Source organism: Lactuca sativa, chromosome 1, assembly GCF_002870075.4.
Source record: "Lactuca sativa cultivar Salinas chromosome 1, Lsat_Salinas_v11, whole genome shotgun sequence".
In the NCBI taxonomy this organism is placed as follows: domain Eukaryota; kingdom Viridiplantae; phylum Streptophyta; class Magnoliopsida; order Asterales; family Asteraceae; genus Lactuca; species Lactuca sativa.
Window position 1 is genome coordinate 41,986,219 of NC_056623.2, and position 27,792 is coordinate 42,014,010.

General features: G+C 32.5%; 3 protein-coding genes across 6 annotated transcripts; 1 reads left to right on the forward strand and 2 right to left on the reverse strand.

The window, feature by feature from the left end:
- Positions 1-535: 535 nt before the first annotated feature.
- Positions 536-5,113, forward strand: LOC111909290 (centromere protein C). Of its 2 annotated transcripts, none has more exons than XM_023905101.3 (12): positions 536-808; positions 1,788-1,963; positions 2,065-2,153; positions 2,248-2,341; positions 2,408-2,571; positions 2,760-3,403; positions 3,485-3,562; positions 3,657-3,744; positions 4,074-4,150; positions 4,293-4,392; positions 4,485-4,592; positions 4,730-5,113. In XM_023905101.3, exons 1-12 carry the CDS (start codon positions 665-667, stop codon positions 4,852-4,854), a joined length of 1,887 nt encoding a protein of 628 aa, XP_023760869.1. In that variant the 5' UTR covers positions 536-664; the 3' UTR covers positions 4,855-5,113. The 2 variants fall into 2 exon arrangements, with proteins under 2 accessions (XP_023760869.1, XP_023760863.1); XM_023905095.3 differs by having other exon boundaries at positions 537-808; positions 4,065-4,150.
- Positions 5,114-5,984: 871 nt separating this feature from the next.
- LOC111909282 (nuclear pore complex protein NUP50A) lies at positions 5,985-9,477 on the reverse strand. Its single transcript, XM_023905075.3, has 2 exons — positions 9,320-9,477; positions 5,985-7,389 (listed from the first exon to the last, which is right to left on the reverse strand). Exon 2 carries the CDS (start codon positions 7,337-7,339, stop codon positions 6,218-6,220), a length of 1,122 nt encoding a protein of 373 aa, XP_023760843.1. The 5' UTR covers positions 7,340-7,389; positions 9,320-9,477; the 3' UTR covers positions 5,985-6,217.
- A 3,133-nt stretch (positions 9,478-12,610) lies between these two features.
- Positions 12,611-22,293, reverse strand: LOC111909271 (coatomer subunit beta'-2). Of its 3 annotated transcripts, none has more exons than XR_002856158.3 (26): positions 21,985-22,293; positions 21,760-21,780; positions 21,609-21,670; positions 21,393-21,447; positions 20,732-20,768; positions 20,323-20,648; positions 19,276-19,407; positions 19,041-19,189; positions 18,407-18,475; positions 17,835-17,985; positions 17,655-17,720; positions 17,317-17,505; positions 17,080-17,220; positions 16,922-16,996; positions 16,123-16,299; positions 15,951-16,042; positions 15,513-15,629; positions 15,332-15,446; positions 15,184-15,255; positions 14,904-15,100; positions 14,712-14,805; positions 14,534-14,640; positions 14,275-14,404; positions 13,979-14,188; positions 13,066-13,125; positions 12,611-12,957 (listed from the first exon to the last, which is right to left on the reverse strand). XR_002856158.3 is itself a non-coding variant. In XM_023905065.3 (26 exons), the coding sequence occupies exons 1-25, from the start codon at positions 21,985-21,987 to the stop codon at positions 13,097-13,099; spliced, it is 2,775 nt and encodes a 924-aa protein (XP_023760833.1). In that variant the 5' UTR covers positions 21,988-22,293; the 3' UTR covers positions 12,611-12,957; positions 13,066-13,096. The 3 variants fall into 3 exon arrangements, 1 of the variants encoding a protein (XP_023760833.1); XR_002856157.3 differs by having other exon boundaries at positions 13,957-14,188; XM_023905065.3 differs by having other exon boundaries at positions 14,020-14,188.
- Between the last annotated feature and the right edge of the window lie 5,499 nt (positions 22,294-27,792).

Sequence of the window (27,792 nt, forward strand, 5' to 3'; positions counted from 1 at the left end):
TAGAACAATTCCAACAACCCTTCATTCACCATTATTTTTTTTTGTTTTGGAAGCCAAAAAATTTCCAACAAATCTTCAAATTTAGCATCATTTTTATATTGACTTTTGTTTAACACCAAATCATCAAATATAAAATATAAAGCTCAAATATAGAGATTTCAAAAAAAAATGTTTATCCATACACAATAGTTTTTAGTCATATATAATAATTTGTACTTTATATGTTTGAATTGTACAAAAAATACAAATTGTTATATATCGTCAAAAATTGTTGTTTACGGATCACAAAAGAAAAAAATAATAATAATAAACAACAAATCCAAAAAAATTGATGTTAAAGAACTATTGCCCGGGGAGAACTCATATGGGTCTTTTAGTTTGAACAATTTGTATTTTATATGTTTGAAATAACTTGTGATAAAAAAAAATTGTTGTCGTAAGTCATAAAAAAATAAAATAAAATAACAAATTCAAAAAAAGTTAATGTTAAAAGAAGTATTGCCTGCCGAAAACTCACACGGGTTTTCAGGTTTAAACGTAACAAATCCACATAAAATCTTTAAAATATGTGCGGACTCATTCCTCCCGCCTGCCACTCTTAACAATTTCGAATCCCTATCAACTCTCCTCTCTAGGGTTTTAATTTATTCACGAAAATGCAACGATGAATCAAACGCAGAGCTTCAATCTTGTCGATCCATTTGAAGAACAGTCTGTTCTCTCTCTAAATCCTCGAACACTTCGACTTTCAACATATGCGTTGAAATCCAAAGACCTCGAAGCTGTTCACCAGTATATGAAATCAATGGTGAATTTTTCGATTATCTGTAACTTTTTTTGTACAGTTTAATCATTCAGCAGTTCTGATTTATGCTAATTATTGTGTGGGAGCACAGTGCTTCTGCCTAGGATGTTTTGTTTCGATTGTTTTGATTTTTGAGTTACTTGATTTGACTGTGTTACTTTCACAATAATAACTTGTGAGAATAAGCAAACATATAGACGAAGTTGATCATCTGGATCTGTTGATCATCAGGACGCGGTTTATACGAATTTCACACAATGTCCTGACTATGTGTCCATGTCATGGGGAGTTGTGTTGGAACCCGTGTGATGGGTTAAAAGTGCTTTCATATTCTTAGATTCAAAATATGCGTGCCAAAATTGTAGTGCATTTTGATTATCTGGAGCTGAAAATTACCATAACATCTTACATACAGATTATGCTTGTGGATTTCTATTTATTTGTGGTTAAACATTCTCAGAAGCAACAATCTTTGGAATCATTTTAACTAAGTTCTCCTACCGTTTGCATAAAGTCTTTAAGCTGACATTTTGGTGTCAAATGAATACTTTTTAACCTACAATTGACAAAAATAATATACTTGTGGAGAAATTTAAGAAGTCACACCTTTACTTTAACTTTTTGAGAATTTACGAAGTGGAAATTTAGAGGGAGAGACTTCACAAAACTAAGAAAAATCAGAATGTTATTGTATATGTTATTAGAGGATAATGTATAATGTATCCATTCCTAACCATGAGGCGAATGAAATTCGATATTTAATCAGTTATTTGAAGAAGATTTTTGTGTCACTTTGAGTTATTTGGGAATTTCCAGGCCAACTCTCACTGGCATGGCAGATTTTTGAAACAAAATATCTCTGGAGAGAGTATTGACTACTGATTATTACAAGTGTGCTCACGTTCAATTGCTGTAGGGTGTACAATGTGTCATGCAGATTACTATGTGATCTAAATTTGTTATTGTCTCCTCATTGTTTAAGGCATTACAAAGCCCTGATAAGCATTTTGAGAAAGCAAAGTCGGTTGTAGATGGTGGTTTAGAATCCCTCAAAACCAAGAAAAGTGAAGCTGATATAAAAGAGAAGGAAAACCCTCAACAGCACAGACCAGGTTTGGTCCGGAGGCGTGCAAAGTTCTCTTTGAAGCCTGATACAAGGTAAAGTTTATTATACTTTATACATACTACTTTCTTGTGTTTCCACATAAACATTTAATCTAGAAACCTGGAGTTAGCTTAAAACACATCACTGTTGACAGCCAGTCTTCTACAATCCTGGAGCCAAGTCTTGAAATTGATCATCTGCAAGATCCAGAAGAATTTTTTGCAGCCTTTGAAAAGTTTGAAAGTACATTGTTCTTCTCTAATCTTTGTGTTTCAGAATTCATGATGTTTATTGATATCACACAACTGACTTATACCAAGTTAAAATTGATTTACAGACACCAAGAAAGAGCTCAAGAAACAGAGAGGTGAAGATGTAGATGAGGTTAAAACTGCCACTACTGTTAGGCATCGTCGTCCAGAAATACCTAGGTATTATTGATATGGTTTTTACCAATTTTTTTTTTCTCATGGACTAAACTTGAACTCATATTTCAGGAGAAAAGTTAGTTATAAGCATCATGAATACTCCAGTCAGTCTCAAGATGATTCATCAGTTGCTGAAGAGACATTGCAAGACAACATTGGAAGTCAACCTACTCAGTCTTTACAACAAGAATCTTTCACCCCCAATCTGCCATGTGAGGAAGAGGAAGTAACTGGTAAGTTGATGCTTTTAAGTTTAATAATTATACAGTATACAAAGAATCTTTAGGATCATGATGTGCTTGACATAGTGGAAGAAATAAAAAAGTTACTTGGCCAAAAGTTTTTTTAAATGATCAATAATCACAGACTCTTAAATAATATACTATGTAACTTACTAGATTTATGTCTTTTGTGTGAACAGGATCAATAAGTAAAAGCGAGAACAGGGTCCAGGAGCTCTTTGATGAATTATTGGCTAGTAATATTCACAATTTAGATGGAAATCAGGCATTATCCTTTTTAAAAGATCGTATGAAGATTAAATCTGTTGATATAGACGAATTACAACTTCCAGACTTCCATGAAATTCCTAGAATTGACTTTATTTCTCCAGTCAAGAATTTAGTAGAAAACTCTCAGAGCTTATTGACTAATACACATGCTTTGCGAGATGTTACAAAAGGGAAAACACTTGCTGCACAAATAGGATTATCTAACAACAATTTCCAATCTCTAGGAGGCTCCCCCACTCCACCTAGGAGTCCATTTTCAGCAATTGCTGCATTAGGAAAACAAATGCTGAAATCAATTGTATCAAAGGATCCATTCTCCTCACATGATCTTGATTCACCTCCCATAACTTCTACTAAAATCATTGGTGGAGGGTCAAGTCATGCCAATAAAGACAAGGAGTTCCTGGTTTCTGCCACATTGCACTCATTAGCAAAAGAGAATATTACAGAAACTGCCACTGGTGATATGGGAGACAGGGACCATAATATGGAAGAAAAGGATGCAGATGTCAATGTAACCGATATTCAAACAAACAAAACCATAAATGGAAATGTAAGGTTTTCTTATATCATATATATTTTCATGGTTTATAAGTAAGTCTGAATGCAATTGGTTATGATATATATGATGCAGGCTGCAGATATGATGCAAGAAACAGCATCTGTTACAGAAGTTAATTTAAATGTTGAGGACATTACTGAGGAGGAGAATGTAAGTTCTGTTTAAAAACTGCTTTACAGATTGCAACAAGTTTTTTAAGATTTAAAGAATGTTGTAACGAATGTCCCATTCATTGACATAACAGGTCGAAGATATGACAGAGAAAGCAGGAGCATCATCTTTACCAGAAGTAAATGTTGAGGTCTCTGAAGTGGAGGATTTGAGTCAACCAGGTTTATGTTGTTCGAACCTTTCCCTTGTTAATTGTATGCTTTCTATAATGCTCAATTTATCATATTATTATTATATGAAGTTACTTTATCATCTGAATGTGAAGAATAGTTTTGTCATATATGGATTTGAAATGTGATAGATTTTGAAAACGAAACAAGATTTTTTTTACAAAATACTGGATTTCAATTTCATTTTCATTCCTTTCTAAATCCTATTAGTTCATGATAAGTAATTTTGTAGTTTGTGCGTCATCTGTTATGTTTAGTTTGCTTTTAGGATTGCAATTTTTAGCCTTTTCTTGATTTTGATGCCTTTTCAGCTCAAACAGATGCCAACTCTATTCAGGACCCGGATGTTAGTGCACCCACTCAAATTCTGGATATTCTTCCTCAACAGCAAAATGAGGTTGGTTGTCAGTCAATGTCCTTCCACTTTATTTCTTATATATATAAATATATTGACAGCTGTAAAGTCAAAAAATTCCGTGTTATGACTTATGAGTAACACTAACAAACAGTCTTTAAAATATATATTATATTATAAATAGGAGGAGCATCAAATTCCAAGGACAAGAACGAATAAGAGAAAGAAGATAGCAGCACGTACGAGTAAGATTGATCCGAAAAAACGTCGCCAGAGCCTTGCAGGTTTCTTCATCTGTTCCTCGTTAAAAATTATGAATCAAACATATTTATTTATTTATTTATGATATATAATATAATGGGGTTGATTATGATAGGAGCGGGGTCTTCTTGGACATCTGGAGTGAGACGAAGCAGCAGAATTAAAAGGAGGCCTTTGGAATATTGGAAAGGAGAAAGACTCTTATATGCTCGAGTCCATAACAGTAAGTGCACATTTACACTTCGTTTTTGACATATCTTACTTCTTATCACTTGACATAAAAAATTGAAGTGTGTGTATATATATATATGGAATGAGGTGGCAATTTTATGTGAAAAAATGTGGATGGGTTGGTTGCAGGTCTGCCTACAGTTATCGGTGTGAAATATTTATCTCCAACAAGTAAGGAGGAGGGTGGATTCAAGGTGGAATCTTTTGTCTCTGACAAATACAAACACCTTGTTGAGTTGACTGCTCTGCATTGACTTTGACCCACTTTCCCCAACTCTCAATGACCCAAAATTTGCTTGGAACAAATGATCAGATTTTAAGCAAAAATTTCAAAACCTGCCTTACTTAGTAATCAGTATGTGAAAAATGATATGTACTCTGAAACTGTAGTTTCATATGGCTTGTGAAACAAAAACCCAGGTATCCACTAGTTAAAATAACATGTAGCTACCCACCTGTAAGGCTGTAACTCGTTTTCACATTTTTATATATAATCTTCAACATTTATCTTTATGTGTGTATATTATGTATCGTTTATCATGTATGTGTGTAGTTTGTTTCTTGCTTGTAAAGTTTGTAAAAAGTTTTTTTAAGTTTGAAGTTACATTGTAGTGGGGTGTCTGATGTGGTTTTATCCTTGAAAGACAGGTATTCATTTGTAATAGGTGGCAGATTCAGAATCATGTGCTACGAACGAGATTATATATTTTAGGATTTCTGCTTAATTTTACATTCAGATTCAAAAACAACTTTATTAGTAAGTAGTAACTGGATCAGATATGGCATGTTACAAGAGTTTGCCACATATAATCTTGGATCGACAACTTTACTTTAAACAACATAAAAAAGATATAAAAATCAAAGCATGCTATAACTTTAATGTTTGTCAACCTTCAACTTTGGCCTAGTGATGACTGAAACATTCCAAAATGTCTCTATCATTTATTTTTTTCTAAAGCATGTACAGTACAAATATTTGCTACTAGTATGGTACGAATTATATTTGGTAACAATTTGTTTGGTTGGTACAAATTGGTAATCGTATATATAAACTTTTTAATAATTCTTTTATTGTAAGAGTTAAAGAATTTTTTAATAATTCTTTTATTGATTATTTTAGTTTACTAATGAATTCTATTGAAATAATTTTCTATCTTTTTAATTGATCATAGGAATAACGATCGACTAATGCAACCAAACGGCTATTCCCATGATTATACCCATTCATTTAATGATTTAAGATTGTAATCATTAAACACATTTCATATTTAACATTTGAAACACACTAGAAGTTGCCCTGCTTATGATAAAATTTGCAGGGGTACAAGTCATCAATCAGCAAGCAATTAAAAAAAAAAATACAAGACTAATAATAAAAAACCAATTTGCACAATGTACCAGACACATTCATCCCAACTCTAATAGCAGCATTTAAGACTCCAGACTTTGGCCTCAACTGAATCCTAAATAAAGTTATTCATTCTCCCAAATGTCTATCAAAAGACAACAACAAAATGGATACCGTATAACAGCTTTTACATAAAGACACTACTATCATATATGATTTTGCCCTACAAGATCCAAACATAAAACATGATACTTTTTTTTTTAACCTTATTACTCATCCGATGCTTTTGGAGAATTTTCTGGCGTCTTGAGCACCGCAGCAGCAGCACCACCACCGCCGGTGTTTCCTTTGTGTTCGTTAACAACCTCACGGAACTCATCAACAATAGCTGGATCTTTAAACTTCAACGCAAACGTCGAAAGACCATTTTGCCCCTCACCCGTACTGTTCAAACACGCAAACGTGATCCCTTTCTTCTCCATATTTGTGAGCTTCATATCGGGAAAAATACTTGCGTTCAAAATCAACCGATAATTCCCGCGTGCCCTCATCACAAGTCTTGCTTTTTTCGTCCCGGTGGTCAAAACATTGACTTTAAGTTCCCCTTTCCCACGCTCTTTCCACCCGCCATCCAGAAACTCAAAAAGAACAGAATCCGCAGTGAAAACCGCCTTCTCGTTTTCTTCACCGGTTTCCACATGGACTTCCTGCATAGTTGGAATTTTGATTCCGGAAGGCTTGTCAGATGTTCCGGAAGGTGTCCCGAACAAAGACGAGTTCCCATTTGTTCCAAAACCAAACGAAGGAAAAGTCGGGGAGTCGGTTTTCGGAATCGAACCAAACGAAAACGTTGAACTCGAAAACCCCGTCCCCACAAGCCCCGTAAACGCGTTTTGGCTACTAGAAAGCTGTTGGAATGAGTTGACGGATGCAGGTGCAGTAGGGGTACTTTTGTCATTTCCTAACTTTTCATCTTTTTTGGGTTCAGGATCAGTTGGTTCGGGTTTTCTCACCTCGCTTGCACCTTCGGGTTCTGTTTCCTTATTCACACTACTTGGTGACTCCACCTCTTCGGGAGCTGTTTTCCCAGGTTCTTGGAGATTATCGGGGGATGTTTTGTCGGGTTCTTGGGGATTAGTGGGGGTGGGGTCCGTAGGGGGTACGAGGCGGATTGCTGCAAAAGGATTGGTGGAAGGGGTAGAGGAAGGTTGACTACGGCGGACTTTTACGATTCTTCGGTTTGCGATGACTTCTTCACTTGCTCTTTTGAAAGTAGCGTTTTCTTGTCCGGAAACTTCTTCTTCATCATCAAGACCGGGGTTATCACGGGATAGTTCCCGTCCGGCTGCTCGTTTTTTGGAAGGTGGAATCGAGTTGTCTGTGTCCCCCATCACGTGAGATTTTATGTTCCTTCCTACCGGATTGATGTAAAACTCTGACTCTGCAAGATGAATATAAAGAAATGATTGCATTTAATGTAAATAAAATTGAAAATCTAGTTCAAACCATAAGCTATATTAGTACTAAACAAGTATTAACGTCTGGATTCAATAACAATCTTAAAAAATGATTATGTAAGGAACATGTAAATAATATTATTTCTCGTTTTCATTGTTCTCTCCCTAATAATCAAATTGATATGGTTGTATTTTCTTTTCATCTCACACCTGATAAATAGTGGTTTCCAGTAAAAAAAAAAAAAAAAACTTTTATCTAAGGCATATGGTTTTACTTCTAGTTAGCACACAATTTATAGCAAAAACTATCGAACTTCTTATTTAGATAAACAAAAAAGAATTCATGAAAAGCTTAATGAGATAACAATATAATTATATCCCTAGTTATTATAAGTTAATCTGAGTTTTATAGTTTTTAGAGGGGTCGTTCTATTAAAGACTACAAAAATAAAGATAGTTGTATTGTAACTTTTCTTTACGGTCTATGGTTAAATAACAAAAAACCCTTTTAATGGGAAACAAAATCAACCCACTTGAAGGTCCTAGCTACATTGCATTATCGTGTAATAAAACATAATTTTCTCATTCTATGGCAAAATAATTACATTATGTTTCCAAGCACTACGACATTATGTTGATCATGTTTTCCAAGATATTGAGCTTTTATGGTGCTAATACTTAATCTTTGATACACCAGGGGGATTAATTAACTTTCAAAACCACTGAATCACTAGACCCTCATTGGTGCAAAAACAAATTCCAATAAGAAAATGTTCTACTCTAGTAGCATGTGCAAACTACAAGTAGAAACCATATGAAATGACACAACATATAAATCTACCAATAATGCTTTACGAATATCCTCATAATCATGTTAACTGTGGAAATTCGATCAGAATCTTGTTCTTGAACAGAATAAGCACCCAACCACAAGTTTATAATCGCATTTGTGTTTCCTTTTCAATCGTAACTAAAGAATCTCATGAAAATAAGGTCATTACAATATTAAATCGTTAAAGTAAACCTCCTGAAGCCAATCAAAATAAGCGAAACTTAGAGACCTTGACCTAATATCAAAAAAGTTTTGTCTCGTAGTGACATGTCATTCAAATATCTATTTATAAAAACACATACCAGCCAATTGCTACATTTATACTTTAGCACGTGTCAAACTACTAGTGGAAAACATATAATGCACAGATACATATAAATCTAGCAAAAATGCTACTGTGATCCTCATTAGTTTCCAGCCTGCAGTAAGTTCATAAGAATCTTTTTTTTTAACAAAGGGCCACCACAAGATTGAAGCATGTAAAATTCAAACTTGGGTCAACTCTATTTTGAGGTGTTTAATACCAAGTGATCGCAACTACGCCCCCTTGTTGGTAGTTATAAGAATCTTGTTTTTGAACAGGATACACATCCACCACACAGATTTACAAATGTGTTTGTGCCTCTCTTCCATAGTAAATTAGCAATTATAGAATCTCTTGAAGGTTTTACGCCATTAATGAAAGCCCAACGAAATCAACATGAAAGCACAATCTGAACACCATAACCTAACTTTGCAGGGTCCTCTTTAGATAAATTATCGTCGAACTATCCAATATCTTAGAAGGAAAAAAACCAAAATAAACAACAACTCGAGCACTAGGGCAAAACATATCATCAAATGCGTAAACAACAAACTACACAAAAACAAAATTGCCATGATAACAAAGATTGACAATATTTCCTGCATAATACCACACAATACAACAAATCTAACTCGAATAATAGACACTAATCCATCAGAAAAACAACCACGTCCAACGATTCCAAAATCTATAGACGGAAATGGTACGGAAAATGAACAACAAACAAGTGAACAATAGAGGACGAACGATAATGAAGAAGACGAAGACAAATCGATACCTTGGAGGTGTTGGGAGGTTGCGTTATCACGGTTGTGTCGCCGTTCCTTTGGGTCGGTATATGAACCCTAGATTGACGAGCAAAATGTTCTGCCACGGTGATCAATCATCCTAGCCTTTTTCGATTCCTCCTAATGCTATTTATATATTATTTTTGAATTAAAGGACAGCAGAAAATGAGTAAAATTGATCCAACGCCCCTATGGTTAGATTGGATTTCATATAAGTGTACACATTTTTGCGAAAATGGTATATTAACCCCATAATTGTTAAAATTAAAATGGAATAAATTATTTAATTGCATTAATAAGATAATTGCAGTCATAATCCTCGTACTTAATCACTAAAAATTCAATTTTACAACTCCAAAAGGTAATAATTAAATAACTATTTATATCACATAGCATCCATACATCCTATATGTGGTTATTTTTATGCTTTTAGCAAATATAGTAATGATACTTTAATGCAATTATTAAAAACCTTATTTACCTAATTTTCCGACTTTCAGAATTAGGTGTAGGATATATTTTCAGACATAAAGCCCATGTATGCTATCCTACCTTATTTGAGTTTGGCAATTACAAATAATGTATCCAAGCTTTTTACCTAAGTTTTTAATTTTTAATTATTATACTGTATAATTTTATAAAATATAAATTGTTATGTATGAAAAAAAAATAAAAAATTTTATAAAACATAAATTGTTATGTATGAAAAAAAATAAACTTCAATTATATTTTTCATATGTTTACGTTAAAATCATGAATCGAGTCTCATTCTTTCTTGTGGATTTAATTTATATATTTTCAATTATTTAAATTAACTATTTAACATTCAGTTTCACACCATCAAAATAAAACAATTTTGTTTATATAAAAATACTTTGTAACCCCCTCTCTATGTAGTTTATATTCCTTTTTATTGACTATTTATATTCAATGTTATTATATGGAGATGACTCCACACATAATCCCATCATTTTATAATTTTTATTCAAATACATTTTGGACAAATGTCAATTTTACCCATTTAACATATTTCTTATTTAACCGATTTTTTCTTTTAATGTTAACAAATTGACTGGATAGAGATAAAGTATAATTCAAATTGACCTAAATATATATAAAAATATCAAAAACTATATATATATATATATATATATATATATATATATATATATATATATATATATATATATATATATATATATATATATATATATATATATATATATATATAAACAAATAATATCTAGATGACATATAGGTAAACTTCGAACAAAATGTTTCACATATCATAGATACTACTATGGTGGCCATAAGATCATGTTTGTTAAGCATAATAGAGATTGCAATTTTTGTCTAATCCAAGAGGGTTGGATGCAAATTCACTCTCAGACTTATGTCTGTACAAAACACGTGAATGTCTTGTTTCTTTTGATCATAAAAATAAAGAAAACAATGCTAGAAAGCTTGTACAATTTTCATCTCATTTTTTCCATCTCTATCAATCCGTTTCATTCGGTCATATCCAAGCACTTCCCATCTAGCTATGTTATGTGTAACAAACTCCTCATAAGGGAAGATGGGGTCCTAAATGATTTGGGTGATGGGATGGGTTGGTACCATGGGTACCGCCGGCAAACCATACCTTGAGCACCAAGTTGGTGATTTACTGGATGTCATCAGGTCTTTGAATTTTATCATTTGGTGTTCAATGCAATGATGCATGCAATTTGAAGATAATGTATTTTATGCATCACGTGAGGGAGACCAAAAAATACCAAAGCTGCCATTTTTTTGTTTGCCTTTTTTCATTCCTTTTTTTTATAAACAATACGAAAATATTTATATAAACAATACCAAAACATTTATCATTTATTAAGATATTACACTCAGTTAAATGTTCTTTTTAATACTATTTTAGATTATTTTTTGTTTTAAACTATCAAAAGTTTATTTTTAAAGAAAAAAATGATATGTTTTATTTTTTTATTTTCTAATTTAATTAAATAAAAAATAGTGATATCGTAAATAGGTTGAGTGAGTTCAAAAAAGATAGAGTTTCCGTATGTTATAAGTTAGAAGAGAGAGAACAAAAAAAACATGATGTGACGTTGATGTGAGGATGGGTTAGCGACCTCTCTAATTGTGAAGTAGATGGGATTTTGGTTTGATTTTAACTTGATTCAAATTGATTTGTGGACTACTATAATTTAAAGGTTTTGTTTACTTAGAATATCTCTTTGGGTTACTTATTTATAGAAACTATGGGATCACGAAAAGCAAATGTACGAATGTAATACTTTGTTTACCAAATATACAAAGTTTGAGAAAAGACACTTTGTGGACGGCTAATGATGGTTGAACATGTTTGATGTAAAATGGATTGCTTAGAAGACATATTATTGGTATAAGAATATATTCGTGTCAAAAAAAGGAAAAAGCAATCTTGCTGAATTTATTTATCATAAAATCGGGCATATGTCAGAATCAACAATCAAACGAATAAGAAAAAAATGAAAGCCAAACAAAACAGTTTACTTTATGAACCCTAGCCCCTTAGTAACAACATATCTTGTCATCTTGACCACCAACACCCAGCACAACAGATAAATTAAACATAATTTTATATTAAAATAGGTTTTTTGTAAGTTATATATATATATATATATATATATATATATATATATATATATATATATATATATATATATATATATATATCCGGTAAGAAATTTTTTTTGGTAGGAAGGTAAGAAGTTTTTTTTCTACATATTTTTTTGACGAACAAAAGAAATGAATCACTAGATGATTCATTTGTAAGATGATTCACAAGAAAAAATTCCCAAAAAAACATCTTTATGATTCATTTTTAAGTAAATTAAGAAAAAATTCACTTTTGTGACAATTTTAATGAATAACAACAAAACCATTATACAAATGAATCATTGAGATGTTATTTTAAGAATTTTTTTTTGTGAATCATCTTACAAATGAATCATCTAATGATTCATTTTGTTTGTTCGCGAAAAAAATATGTAGAAAAAAAACTTCTTACCTTCCTACCAAAAATTTCCTTCTTATTTGATCTTGACTCTATATATATATATATATATATATATATATATATATATATATATATATATATATATATATATATAACTTTTTAAATGATTCTTTTAACATTATATTATTTTTTCAATAATACTTTTGTAACAAAGTTAGATATTAAATATGTATGAAATATAAAAGATAAGAGAAAAAGATGTCAGAAAGTAAACACAATGGAAGTCGAAAGAAACGTGTTACAATTTAATGAAAACAAGCTATATAATAATTGTGTGACCTGGAATCGCACCACCCCTATTACATGCTATAGTCGTTTGTTTTTTACATTCACAATAATAATAATAATAATAATAATAATAATAAGTAAACGAGTTGAAAGGTGAAAATTACTTACTGCCTCAGAAAGAAAGAATAATGGATGGAGTGCCTTGCCTAGCGAGTAACTAAACTCAAACTACCAAGCTCAAGCTCAAGTCTCAAAGTCTATATATTTATATCATATCATATCATATGTCCCAAAATACAAAAATCGACGCGCTTACAAAATTACACCACGAACAGGTACCTAAACAACAAGGGCTAATTAGTATTATATGGTGAGAATAGGTGTTAATGACATGGTGTAGTGTAATAGTAATATACAAGAATTACTTAAACTCGTATATATACCTACCTGAAGGAGTTGCATAAAGCAGGAAACGTCTTTAATCGACTTGGTGACGTGGTGTAAGCACTGCAAATTCAAATATGAATATGAGATGGTGAGTGTGAGTGTGTGACAAAACTAAACAAATACACTGCTGCTAGTAGGCAGGAAATATATGAAATCAACAATGATTGATAACCTTTTAAAAATTCTATGCACATTCAAGTGTAAGGTTTGTAATTGTGGGATCTGTTCTCATTTAGGCAAAGTTACTTTTAGGCTGATATATGCAAATATATAAGGGTCTTTTTGGTATGATGGGATGGAATCACAAAGCAAAGGAATGGATCATTACATTCTGTTAACATATTTGGTTGGCTTTAACTTCAAGGAATGGAATGATTCATTCAAACATGTTTGTTAGGCACAGTTAAAAACAACAAAATTGAATTGATAAAAGAGGGGAAAATGTTACTTTTAATAAAATAAAATTTAATCAAATAAAGATATCAGTAAAAAATTAAATGTAAACATAGTAAAAAAAGTTTACTTATCATCTTAATTGATTGTTTACAAAAATAAGATATTAAATACCATGAAAACTTCCAATAGAAATAAATTTAACTGAACTTTTGAATTTTCTTAAAAAAAATATTATAGTTATTGAAGACCACATAGATAAAAAGTAATATATCACATAGAAAAAAACCCTCCTCATGGAATGAAATTAAGCCTATGTGGCAAACAACCATGTTTTTTTTATACTAGCGTAAATGTAATGTTCAATTCCGTTCCGTTTTGGATTACTGCATACCAAAGACTTGATAAAAGTTATTTGATACGATTACGAGGAGTGGAGTTAAGTTGGATTTGCTGAAAGATGAGGGCAATTAAGAGAAAATTCAATTAATTAATCACCAGCAATAAAATTAGCCCCAACCAATTGCTTTTAGGCTGACGAAGTTGCTGCATTATTCGTACCCCACTCTTCTTCTTCTTCTTCAGCCTCGTTACCATTAACGAAAACTGCACCATCTGAAGAATCATTATCCATTGCATTTGCATTTGCATTTGCAGCTGCTGCTGCTGCTTCTTCTTCTTCTTGACCATCAATATATTCCCCTTCATTTCCGTTTTCTTCTACACCCTCCTGTATCATCAAAAAGAAATATGTCTTTTCTAAATTGGAAAAATAAAAAGAGCTGTTTATTTAACCAAAAAAAAACACAAAGTTACCTCATGATCCAACTCTCCGTTTTCATGTGGTTCATCATCATCCAACTGCATGTGTTTAAAAATATCCACAAGATTCACATGTGATCTATCAACATAATTCACATACTCTTCTGCTGGAGGGTAACTACTCCTGAAAATATATTTAGTGGAAACACAAACACTCATTAATTTTATATAATATTCAAATTGTGTCATTTATGAAAGTTGCACATAATAATAATTATTGAACTCAAGTTACAACATAATAAGCAAACAGAACCTTGTTTCTGTAGCTCTTTCTTCAACTTCAAGTGCAATTTGCCAGTCCTCAAACATATTTGGATACTCTTCAGGATCTGCTAATGATTCTGCTGCTTTCTGGTTAACCTGCATTTCAATTTCATAAATAAAAATCCTTCAAAAACTAAATAAAATAAGAGAAAATATAAAAGATTAACCTTGTTAAGGTCTTTTCTCCAAAGAGCTACTATTTCTGAAACCTTGCTTGGAAGATAAGACCGGGCCATCAGAGCAGCCTCGGGTATCCGGTTGCTGAAAAAAAAATAGAAAGGGTATTTTGGGAATTTCATATCATGTTCATTGCCCAATTTCATATTCATTGATGTATGGAACCTGAAAGAAAAACTAACCTGTCCACCAACAACTGTAAACAGTCTTCCAATTTACCCAGCATAAATAGACAAGCAAAAGCAACATTGTTTTTTCCATTTTCTTTTGCAACAAGTGCAAGTTTTGCTATCTCTTCAGCATCTCCCAGAGAAGAATACAGCAAAAGCAGACCACTTAAATCGTTTGCATGTTTCAAACAATCTTCAGCCATTTCCAACTGCAATGTTTTCATATTACTATTATTTTAGATTTATTTATCTGGAACCAAAGGCAAAAATAAATACCGAAATTGACACATACCAGTCCAGTAGACATAGCTAATTCACCCAACTGCTTCCATTTCGACTCACTTTGTGCTACTAGTGCAATATCCTATATACACAAAAACAAATGTTATTATTAATTATGATTCATAAAGTCAAATATTGGTATTATATCTTTAGTTTACCTTTGCAATCTCTAGTTTACCAAGCTGAATGGCCAGTTCAAATCTATAGTCAGGATCTGTAGCAACTTCTAAAGCTTCATCAATCATTCCACGTGACTCCAAGAAATGAGCAACACTATTGAAAACAATTCATATATTAAATTTCTTTGGTTATCTCAATTCTTAATATAATAAACTATACCTGTTATGATGCTCCTTTGGAATAGAAGGCAATACAGTACTAGCTTTGTCTAGGTCTCCACGCATCACAAGTGTTTTATACTCAATCAAGGTGAGCAGCAACGTGTATCCAATGACACTAAAATATAAAAAAGGTTAAAATTGAGATTATATATAAAGAGTAAACTACATTTTTGCGTTTGCACCCTGCCTGAGTATAGCTGGGTTTTTTCAACTTTTGGCCAAAAAATTTCTCTTCCAATTTTGGTCCTAATATGTGGTTTTCATTTCCTGTTCCAAGTAAAATGACTATGTTTTTTGGGACCAAAATTGCAAAAATCAGGGACCAAAACCATTACAAGAAACTCAAATAAGGACCAAATTTGCAAAAGAAAACTCTTTGGGGGCCAAAATTGCAAAAAGCAGCTATATGCAGTGACCAAAAATGTCATTTACTCACTTGAATTCCTTGTCAATGAGAAAAACCCTGCTTTGATTAGCTAGATATCCTAGAAGATACATTGGGCGATCCAAATGAAACATTGTGGTTACCTGAAAAAGAAATATTAGATCGATTAATGAAATCTGGATGTTTTTTAGGTATTATGAAAAGTATTGATGACAAATCATACCTCACCACCAACACAGTAATTGAGTCGCCATGAAGAATTAGTGTAAATAAAACAGTCACCAACCCACAATCCAGTTCTAACTCTTTCGCTCACTTCATACAGAAGTTTAAAGGAATCTTCAATACCTTGCTCATCTACAGATCTTCCACTGTCTAGATGTGCAGACACTACATCATGCTGTAAATATAACCAAATTTATAAATATTAATTGTAACTTTTATAAAACATAAGCACCTAAAAAAAACACGATAACAGATTGTGTATTATGGAATTGGAAAAAGGACCTGTTTGTTTACCCAATGGAATGGAATGGACCATTAAAGGAGTGTGATTTCTTCCATTTTGTTAGCTAGTGTTTTTTTTTTTTTTCATTCTATCATGGAATGGAATGAACACTTGCAATATAACCCATTTTTAGTTGTGTAAAGTGTAGTTTCTAACGACCAAATGTTTTTTAAAATTTTCACTATTTTAACTGGATTGTTATTTTATTCATTAAGAAATAACTATCAAATAATATTTTTAATTATAACTTACTTAGGTTTTAATGAGTTTTAGTTGTCTGAGTAAAAGTTTGTTAATGATAATTAAAATAATGTATAGAATGGAGTTAAAGTTAATACATTGTATTTACATATAAATGCAAAAAAAAAAAAAAAAAAAAAAAAAAAAAAAAAAAAAAAATCATTCTATTTCTACAGCCCAACCAAACATGATCATGGAATGTAATGACTCATTTCATTACCCTGCCCATTCCATCCAACTAAACAGACGATAAGGGGGTGTATAAGGATCTTACATTGTACTGTAGTATATAGAATGATGAATCACTGGAAATTGCTAACATATCACCACTGTCTGCCCAGTAAAGGTTCTGGAAACATATAAAAAAATATTAGAATATCACTCATATGTTCATGTTGTTGACATCTAATTAAAGAGGTACAAGTTGCTTACCTTGACATTAACATCGATCCTTTGAATCAATCTGCACTCAGCCCAATCATAGAAACATATAAAATCATTCGAGCACATCGCGAGCAATGATCCTCCATACATGCGTTCAGCAGAAAATGTTGGTCGGATACTCTTTTTTTCCTGTTTATCAAGAAATATATCCAAATAAACAAATGTGAACCCACTTTGGCTAATTGATAAATTGTAAGGATATGTGGTGGAAGAAAGTCCACAAACCTGAAAAGATTTGTTAAAAATCTTGATCTTAGTTGTGCTCTCTCTAACAGCATATTCACCATCGGATGACCACACGATCTCCAATGCAGACCCAAATGATCTGTTCCTCCATGCCAAAGCTGTATATATGATGTATTCACCATCACCACACACAACAACAAACCTCCCATTTGGGTTGTGTTTCAAGCTCTGCAAACAACACCAAAACATACAAAAATCAAAAAACGACCATCTTACCCTCTATACTTTAGTAATTATCATAAATGGTCCTTCTTATCTCATTTTCAATTGGTAGGATAGGATAGGAAGCTAAAAGAACTAATATATGCACAACTCACTTGTGGGTAGAGATCACATGTTCCCAATTCTTTAACTCCTAAAGGCAACCTCTCTCCATCAGAGACCTGAGAATGAAAGAAGGAAAGAAGTTACAGTCATTTTGACAGAAACTGGAATACAAGAAAAAAACCCTTTTTATTTCTATCTTTGAATAGATAAAAAAGCATATGGACACAAACCTCAAAATCAGCTCCCACACTCTTAATGTTAACAGTTTGAATTTCATTATGTTTAGCCCATATAATTTTTCCACTGTTATCCATGCTAGCTACAGGCTCTTCCCTACCAACTTTCACCATTATAGTCCCTTCATCATACCCAATAGCAATCCTGTACAAAAGGAAAAGGGTACAAGTGTCATAAACAAGCATCCGAAATGTTATGACACAATTTGATTGCAAACATCTTGCTCCAAATATTTCACTTGAAAAAATTGTAATAAAACAAGGGAAAATTACAAAAAGAGTAAATAAAAAACATTATATCCACCAATTCTTTATTTTTCCAAATTAACCCTTTTGACCTGTTTTATCAGGTTTCACCAGTAATTTTGTTATATCAAGTTTCACTGGTAATTTTCCAAAATAAATATTTTGACTTGTTACATCTGGTCAAAATTGTTAATTCGAAGAAAAGTCTGAAACATTAATGATTTGATTGGAAAAAAAAAAGTATAGCAGAATTGTCCAAAACATAATGAATTTTTCTGTAGTTTGCCAGGAATGCAAAAATAGTCAAGAAACATACTTACCTTCGTGAACCTTTCATGTATCCAACAGCCCAAACCCTTTCGAGTCCATAATTCAAAGTATTCTCAAGTCTGCACAAAAATAGAAATTTGTGAGTATTTTCAGAAAATGTAGAAAGAAATAAACTCAACATGACTACAACTTTACTTTAAAATTACAAAACTTTGAATATGATACACTAACTTTACCAGAAAAAGAAACTTGTACATTTAGGGGGTGTTCCTTTTTTACTTAATTAGCTATATACTAGGTTAAGCACTTAATCTGGATACATGGTTGTTTCTTTTTTACTTAACGGTTTAAGCCCAAAAAACATGGCTTAATGTATTAAGACACAAACCCTTTACCTATTTACCCTTCTTTTTGGCACCCAACTCCTCTTGTGTTAAAATTGATGAATATTGTGAAAATTGTTTGCTGGAATGTAAGGGGAAAATGGCCATTGATTTAGTCACATTCAGACAGTTTATTCAGTCTAGAAAAGAAAGAGACCTTATGTATACAGTACTTCATCCAGACCAACATCATTTAGGACTTAATGGGATAAAAAAAAAAAAAAAAAAAAAAAAAAAAAAAAAAACAGCCCCCTAGTGATGTGTATTTTTAGTTTAATGTAATTATAGAACCAGAAGATACCTATAAGTAGTTGAATGCCATATACGTACAGTACCATCCTCAGAACCTGTGATTATTATTGGCAGCTCCGGGTGAAAGCACACAGCTGAAACATTGTGTGTGTGACCTTCTAAAGTCTGGACACAAGTTTTGGTTTGATAATCCCATACCTGTTTCCAATATTCCAGAATGTAAGTCCACATTATAAAACTTTATAAAAGATTAAAAATGGTGAAAGCACAGTGACATAACAGACCTTAGCAGTGTGATCATCTGATCCAGTAATTAGATAAGGTTTATCACCACCCGTGAAATAATCCACACAATTCACTCCTTTGAGATGCGCATCTAGTGTAAAGTTAGGATCAGGAGACCCAAGATTCCATATCTGAAAAATAGGAAAAACAATGCTGCATAAATGTTCTTATTAAAACTTATAAAAGCATCCACAATGGTTAACATCTTGAAAAGCATTTTCTTTTTGCCATGTCAGCTTTTCACCAACTTTATATAACAAAAACCAATCTTTATAAATCTTCTCCAATTGAACATTAATCCTCATTTATTTGGAATGCTTTATAAATCCCCCTCCTCTAATTTGTCGTTTTTAAGCAACTTGAGGCCATTTTTATTAAGGTATATGGGTGTTACTGTGATTAGGTATGGAGTTATAAAAATGAAAGACAATAAAAAAAATAATATAGGATTGCTTGGTGTCATTTTGATTGTCTTGATGAATGCTTTTTAATGATATTTTTTCTATAAGAAATATTCATTCTTATTTTGCACATTTAATAAAGGGCAAATTACAGAAAACCACTATACTTTGGGCAATTTTGCGGTTTAACCACTTATATTTTATTTTTTTTCCAATCAAACCATGAAACTATTAGATATTTTCTAAATTAACCAGTTTGACTAGATATAACAGTCAAAAGGGTTAATCTGGAAAACTGTCTTAAAACTTTATGGTTTGATTGAAAAAAAAAATAAAGTATTAGTGGTTAAACTGAAAAACTACCCATAACACAAAGGTTTTTTTTTTTTGTAATTTGCCCTTTAATAAGAAAAAATAATTACTCAAATATCACTAAAGATTTAAAATTAAAATATAATTAAGGGTGATATGAATATGTTACTGAGATGAGGGGATGAAATGTAAAACAACAAAGTCTACAATAGACCATTAAGTGGTTGGAGTATAGTAACAAAAAAAAGTGTTCCACTCCAATGGTATTAAGTGTGATTATGCAATAGCAAAAAGCTATAAAAAAACCTCCCATTAGAGATGCTCTAAGATTACCTTTATGGTGCGATCAAGTGATGCACTTGCAAAAGTATTGGTGTCTTTAGGATTGATTGTCACTTGCATGACATAATGGGAATGTCCCTCAAAGATTTGAGTACAATACCAACTCTTTTCCCAGTCCCAAAGCTTAATAAGCATATCATCAGAAGATGAAAGTATATATGGGAGGGTAGGGTGGACAGCCACACACCGAATGTAATCGGTATGTGCCTCAAATACTTTGACTTTATCCATCGTATTGTAATTGTACACACGGATAAACATGTCATCTGCTCCTGCAACAACCCACTGCTTGCGGGCTACAAACTTTGCTGATCTGACTGTAAACACATTGTGTAAGCATCAGAGTTTGAGTTTAATTTCCAATCATGCTGAAACTGTGTATGGAAATATGTATTCTAACCTGGTAATTCAGTAACCTCAAAGGATTTTGCCATAGCCTGTGACAATGCATATGATATGAGGCTTACATTAGATGATGGTATTGGAACTTGTATTATAAGAAAATAATGGTAAAACAATCTACAAACATATATATGAAGGAGTTTGATCATTGACCTATATAAGATGCTTGTTTTTTCTTCACTGATGATATTTATATCACCTTTTTATATAATTAGTGATTTAGTTATTGAAATATTAGTCACATTATACTTTATAGTGCATCAAAATAAACTGCTACTCGATATCTATTCAAATTGTATGTTTGCAGCAATATCTTTTATGGATTATGACCAAAACTTTGGTTGCATTTCCAGTAGGTATTGCCAACTATGCTTTTGACTAAATATCTATAACCTCAATGGTCTACCAAATGAAACAATATTAACTCCGTTTATGATGGATGGGGACAGATTTCTATATGAAAGGAATATGTTGAACCCTATATTCTGTGATTCAGCTGTATCAACTGCATTGATACTTTATACAAGAGAATATACATCTTAAAAACATGAATGTCTGTTTGATTTAGATGGGACAATTGAATTCTATATGCAATTAAGAATATCCTGTATTTTAACTAGAACTTGCCCTTCCTTTAAATTATTAATATAGTTTCATACCTGAGACTGGTAATCCCAGATGCAGACTGTTCCTGAATACAAACTTGTGAGGATCCTGCAAAAACACAAGTACCAGTGTCCATTAACAGATTAATCAAAAACCACTTGAATGAAGTTTCCGGCAGCTGTAATCCGTGCCTAGGTATGCTGGATCTTTCTTAACAAAATGCATGACTATTTGAGATTTACTCAATTACAAGAAACAGGTATACTTACCATGGCTCTGTTGGATGCAGATCCACGGATTTTACTCTTTCTGATCTTTGAGCAAGTTTCCTCTGCATAAAATGCTCCTCATTAGCATGATTATCGAGTAAGTGTCTAAAATTAACAACAAAATTAATCCAAATTGCATAGCTAAAAGTACCTTGATCTCGAGCCTGAGAGGCTGCCCCAAAGCGGAATACACATAAAACAGATTGAAGTTTCGGTTAGTAAATCAGATCCGAGTAGTTTATTAAATCTCATAAGTAAATCAGAACAATGCTCCAATAATGTGATTGGATCAACGATCATATGGATATAGATTTGTCACTGGATCTAAATCATAATTGAACAAAATGCAAATCAAGAAAATACACTGCAAACTCACCATTGTTGAAGATTAAAATTTAGCCTCTTGATTGGAAATCCGTGACTGAATCCTGAACCCTAAGATCCCAGTGGGAGATCCGGCAAGACAACTCGAACAGAGAGAGAACTAGACCGAATCTCCGTCCGAATTGAGAGATTTGAAGGCCTTCGAGTGTCGATTTAGATTAAGATCCAGAGGGAGGTTCAGCTCCAATGATAGCAACCTCTGTAAATGGTGAGAGAGAAAGAGGGTGGGGTTTGAGGATGCAAAGAAATGTTGAGTTAGTACTCGGTATGCGAAATGCAACGACCGATGCTTCCTTCTTACGAAATATTTTCCATGTTTCTTAAGCTCAAACGAAATTACCGTCGGTTGATTTTTGGGAGATAGATGCAACTTCAAAATAAACGGATTTGTATGTTAATATTTTTATGTAACTAAAATTAAGTAAAAATATATATATATTGTCTTTTGTTTGTGATAGATTTTTTCTTTCAAAAATAGTTTTTTTTTTTTTTTTCAAATCCACAAATCTAATAAACTATTTTTTTAATTTCACCTACATACACAATTAAGACTTGAATTTCAAATCTCAAAAATAAAGAACAATACCAAATACCTTAACCAATAAGCTCTTTAGTTTTCGTAAATAGTTCACTAAAAGCTTTAAATATATTAATATTAGAACTTGAGATATTTTTTATTCTGGTATTTAAATTCCAAATGATTATTAATCAATCAAAACTATTAATCTACGAATATTTTTAAACTATTCGAATATTCACGTCTTTCATAGAATAGTAATTATGTTTACTAATAATAACCACGAAATAATAGTTTCTCACATTAATTTATCATGTAAAATTGTAATGGTTTTGAACCATATATGACATTTATTAAAATCATATTATTTAATGACTGCTACTTGCAGTTAACGTGTGAATAATTTTAAATATAGTTCTTGATTTACGTTACTTTTAATGTTATGATTAACTAATTTATAAATTACTTATTTAATTTTTTTGTAAGGTAGTGCAATGTAATTTAAATGTTATGTTATTTTTAACTATTATTACTGTTAATGGTTATGATTTAAAAATCATTTATTTGAAAAAAATAATAATTATTATAAAAAAAATAGTTTAGATACTTTTAGTGAATTTGACATGTCGATTTAGTTTTATATTTAAAACATTTAAATGTTTTAAACTATTTAAAAAAATCTTTGAACATTAATATTTCACATTTAATAATCTTTGAATGCACTATATTATATGTTTGTTTATCTTGTTCATTTATGTTCGTTCGTTTATGTTCGTTTAACGTGTTCACGAACATAAACGAACGAACATGAACAAGAAAACTTGTTCGTGTTCATTCATTTGTTCGGCTAACTTAAACAAACAAACACGAACAAGTTTTCGTTCATGTTCGTTCAATTCGTTTACATCCCTACTTGTGGTGCCACACTTGCCACAATCCACGTAGGCGTCACCAGGGGCGAAGTATTTAAGGGGCCAGGAGGGGCAGTGGCCCCCCCTGATTTTTGGGCTAGAGATAGAAATTATACTTCAAAAAAATTTAATTACAGGCCTGTTATCTTCAAACTTGGGCTTTGGCCCCTCCCGAATCCAGATTCCAAGAAGCAATCCGAAATCTCCAAGAAATAGAAATCAAAATCGGTTCTTCCCCAATTTCGTTCGCTGAATCGCTGCTGCCTGCTGTCGTTGTTGGCCTGTTGAGTCACTTGCTTCAATTGCTTGGTCTCACACTCTCACTCTCGCAATCGCCCATCACTAAGCGCCATTCACCAAAAATCAGGTATGGAATCCCGAATCTTGTTCTTTCTTTCCAGTTCACTTGTTGCTGCCTGTTGTGCTACACTGTTGGTTGTTGCTGCTGTTTGCGAGTTTCTCCTAAGTTCTGACTCCTTTTTTCTCTCGGTCCAAACTCCAAATTAGGGGTTAGAGTTTCTCCTGTCAATTTGTGAGTTTCTCTTAAGGCCCCTGAATGAAAAGTTATATGAACAAACTTTGATATTCTATTGTGACAATTGTAAGTTGCGTGGTGATATTTCGACTGTGCAAAACCTGCTGACCTGTTGAAGCCAGATTGTAAGATATCTATGTTCTTGTGGAGTTGTTTCAGGTGTTATATTCCTTTAAACAAAGTTTTGATCTTGCTAATGTAGAGTTTGGATCGCAAGTCACTTAATTAGGGCTTAATTTATTTGCAAATAAGTTATATGAAGTTTTTGTTTTGAGCTACAAAATTGATAGGAGATTTCTTTGTTGATTTAACACCTACAACTGTTCACATAAATCACCTTTGACACATAATCAAGCCTTCACTGATATGCACACAGCTGTAGTTTAAGCAGCTCATAAGATTCCCACAAAGGTAAAACTTCTGCCTAGCAGAATTCTCCTTGCACAAAGTGATAATATCTACCTTAAGATGTGATTAGAGTTCATGGGTTCATCACTTTTATAGCCTCTTCATTTAGATGTTGGAATAGCAAGTATGTGAGAAACCAACCTCCTGGTGCTCTAAAATGACTAAAATCAGAGAAACACGGGAAAAAGAGAAACAGGGGAAACCTTTGGGGCAAATTTTCTACTGTGTTTATTTGAGATTCTCAATCTAATCTGAATGGGAACAAAAATACATAAAACAAAGGCAATTCCTAGAGATTAGCAACGGACTCTCGGCCCCCCCTAAATAATTGTTCAAGCTCCGCCACCGGGCATCACGTCATTTTTGTCGCACTTTAGCCAAAACTTGCCATGTGTTAGGCACAAGTTGTTGCACTTTTCATTCTAAATATATATTTTCTTTAATTAATTTAGAAAAAAATATTGCAAACATATTATTTTTTAAAAAAACTTAATTTCCATTAAAAAAAACATAGAAATTAAAATTAAAAAAAAAGCATCACCCTAGAAATTCAAAAAAAAAAACATAAAAATTCAAAAAAAAAAACATTGAAATTAAAAATATCACAAGAACACTAGAAATTCAGAAACATCACACTAGAAATTCAAACACACAATCCATTAAAAATTAGAAGACAAAGACTTCAAATTTGACGCAATTTGGGGCTCTGCCTCACAATTTGCCAAAACCCAACAAGCTTGAAATTTTTGTCACTTTCAACACGGTAAGCCTCAAGAGAATTCTCTAGCAAAGTATTTTCATTTTCACCATTTATGGCATCATGCATCACCTTATGAAACATAATGGTAAACTGAGTTGCGAGTGCGTGTGCATTTCTCCATTTGGCGTAGAGTAGATATTTTGTTCAAGGCTGAAGGGCTTGGCGGTTGTATATGTCGGCAACTCTACTCCAAAAAGTAGTTGAAGGATAGTCATTGTGGTGTGGATCTTCGGCTACATCAATCTATGAACTAGCGAGTAAGATCTCTTCTTCGGTCGACCAAACAATAGCCGTTTTTTGTGATGAGGTGTAGAAAATGATGGAAAAATAAGAAAGTTAAGAGAATAGAATTAAGGAGATTTGAATGGTGATGAATGAATAAGGATGGAGGTATTTATAGTTGAAAACTGAGGGTTTAAAAGTGAAATTTTGAAAGAAAAAAAAACGGTTATATTTTTGAAACTGTGTATTTTTTGGAAAGAAAGTAATTTTTGAAAAAAAAAGTTTAATTAATATATGGATTAAAAGAAAAAAATATCTTTCATCGGTTAACCCTCGCCGAGTTGTCGATCCGAGCTCGACATGCCGAGGCCTAGGCCTGGTTTTCGCCAAGTTCACCGAGTTTGTAGTCGAGTCCACATCTACTATCCTGATATACGAATAACCAAATGGTACAGTTAAAACTAATGCAAAATTTACAAATTACTAATGTTTTAGATAAGTTTGAATTCTCCTTTTTAATTGATAGTTGTGAAATAGATATGAGTGGACGAAAATTACAGGAAGGTCCTATAAGTTTTCGTCCAAGGCTTCTAGATGAATAGTCCATGGGCTACTTAGGCCTTAAGCATGAAATTAGGGTTTCCAACTACAAACCCTAGCTTTAGGACTAAGCAACCTCAAGTATAAAAGGAACCTAACCCTTGGGATATTCGGTCATCTGCTCTTTACCCTAGCATAGCCGAAACTTTGGTTTTATCTCCTTATTTCTCCTCTAATCCTCTTGCAAAGAGTGTTTGTAAGTCATTATAGGTGTCACATTTAAGGCACCTGCTTTCAAGAGTTCAAGATCTATAAGGATTAATTTTTATTACTACATAACAATTGAGGTATGTATCTAAACCCTATTATTAGGTTAATTTCGATTTTATAGATGCATATTAGTTTAAAACCAAAAAAGATTTGTTGTTTTCTCACATTTTCGATAAAACCCTCTCATAAAAGTATTTTAACAATACTTTGGCTGATATTAGTAGATGCTACTCGAACCACGCTTTTTGTATACATATCGGCATTTCGTATAGAGGTTATTATGTCAGCAGTAGTATCACTACCCATGATGAATTAAAATTATTGGTGCCTCCAAATTTGGATATAATCAACATGTTTTTCTTTTACGTATTTGTTTATGAATATTAATTTTGAAAGGTATATACGTGAGACAAAATCTACTAAATGAATCTTAATATATTTCTTTTAAATACTCTGCTATAGCCATATCGTGCTCTGAGTTTCTCTTTTGTATTCAAGTTTGCATGTTTAACTAGTAAAAACCTAGATCCAAAGCATTAGGGTTGCATGAACACATAGGATTTGTAGTTATGCTCAAAACCCATCAAATTTTCATATTTGTTCTGATTTGTAGGGGCTAAGATAAAGTGAGAAGGTGGAACACAGAAGAATGAACCTAATCATGAGGAATAGACGATCTTCTCCTGTTACCCAAATTGGAGTTTATATTAGTGCTTAGTAGTGGTGTTTGTTTAGAGTTAATAAATTGTTTCTACTCGTCGTAGATGACATGTAACATTATTTCTTTTCATGCTTTATTCGTACAAGGTTTTAGATATTTATTTAATGATTTGAATGGTTCTATTTCCGCTTATAAAAATTGTGTTTTTATAATTAAAGTTTTACCTTGTGATGGTGTGTATGAAGCTGTGACGTGTGTTGATAATTTAGGAAATAATGTTTTTCATATTGATTTGTCTAATGGTGTAGACAAAACGTGCTTGTGGCATTGTCATCTTAGACACATTAACAAGAAACTCATCGCCCAACTCCAAAAGGATGGAGTGTTGAATCATTTGACCTAAGTTCACATGATACATGTGAATATTGTCTTTTGGGAAAGATGAAAAAAATCACCTTTCACGGGATCTTGTGAAAGAGGTGAAGGTTTGTTGGATCTCATACATACATATGTGTGTGGATCCTTCAGGTCATCCATAAGGGGTGCTAATCGATTCTATGTGACTTTTACTGATGATTATAGCAAATATGGTTATATCTACTTAATCAACCATAAGTCAAAACCCTTTGAAAACTTCAAAGATTTTAAACATGAAGTCGAGAATCAGTTGGGCAGGAAGATAAAGATGCTTAGATCCGATAGAGGCGGATAGTATCTTAGTACTGAGTTCAACGACTAACTGAATGAATGTGGAATAGTTTCACAATTAACTCCTCTTAGGATACCATAATTTAATGGTGTGGCTGAGAGGCGTAACCGAACCTTGTTAGACATGGTTCATTCCATGATAAGTCGTGTTTCTCTTCCTATTCACTTCTGGGTGTGCCTTAAAGGCAGCTGCCCACATCCTCAATCTTGTCCCTACAAAAAAGGTTGCCAAAACACCTTACGAGATGTGGACAAGGAAAGTTCCCTC

Bases quoted from the DNA above. Each gene is read 5' to 3' on its own strand.
- LOC111909290 (XM_023905095.3), top strand. From the start codon at position 665: ATGAATCAAACGCAGAGCTTCAATCTTGTCGATCCATTTGAAGAACAG. The intron at 4,151-4,292 runs GTTGGTTGTCAG...TATTATAAATAG, and splicing joins TTCCTCAACAGCAAAATGAG to GAGGAGCATCAAATTCCAAG. The intron at 4,593-4,729 runs GTAAGTGCACAT...GGTTGGTTGCAG, and splicing joins ATATGCTCGAGTCCATAACA to GTCTGCCTACAGTTATCGGT.
- LOC111909282 (XM_023905075.3), bottom strand. From the start codon at position 7,339: ATGGGGGACACAGACAACTCGATTCCACCTTCCAAAAAACGAGCAGCC.
- LOC111909271 (XM_023905065.3), bottom strand. The intron at 21,448-21,608 runs GTAAGTATACCT...GTGTTTTTGCAG, and splicing joins CTGCATCCAACAGAGCCATG to GATCCTCACAAGTTTGTATT. The intron at 16,300-16,921 runs GTAAGATCCTTA...TTATATTTACAG, and splicing joins TCTATATACTACAGTACAAT to CATGATGTAGTGTCTGCACA.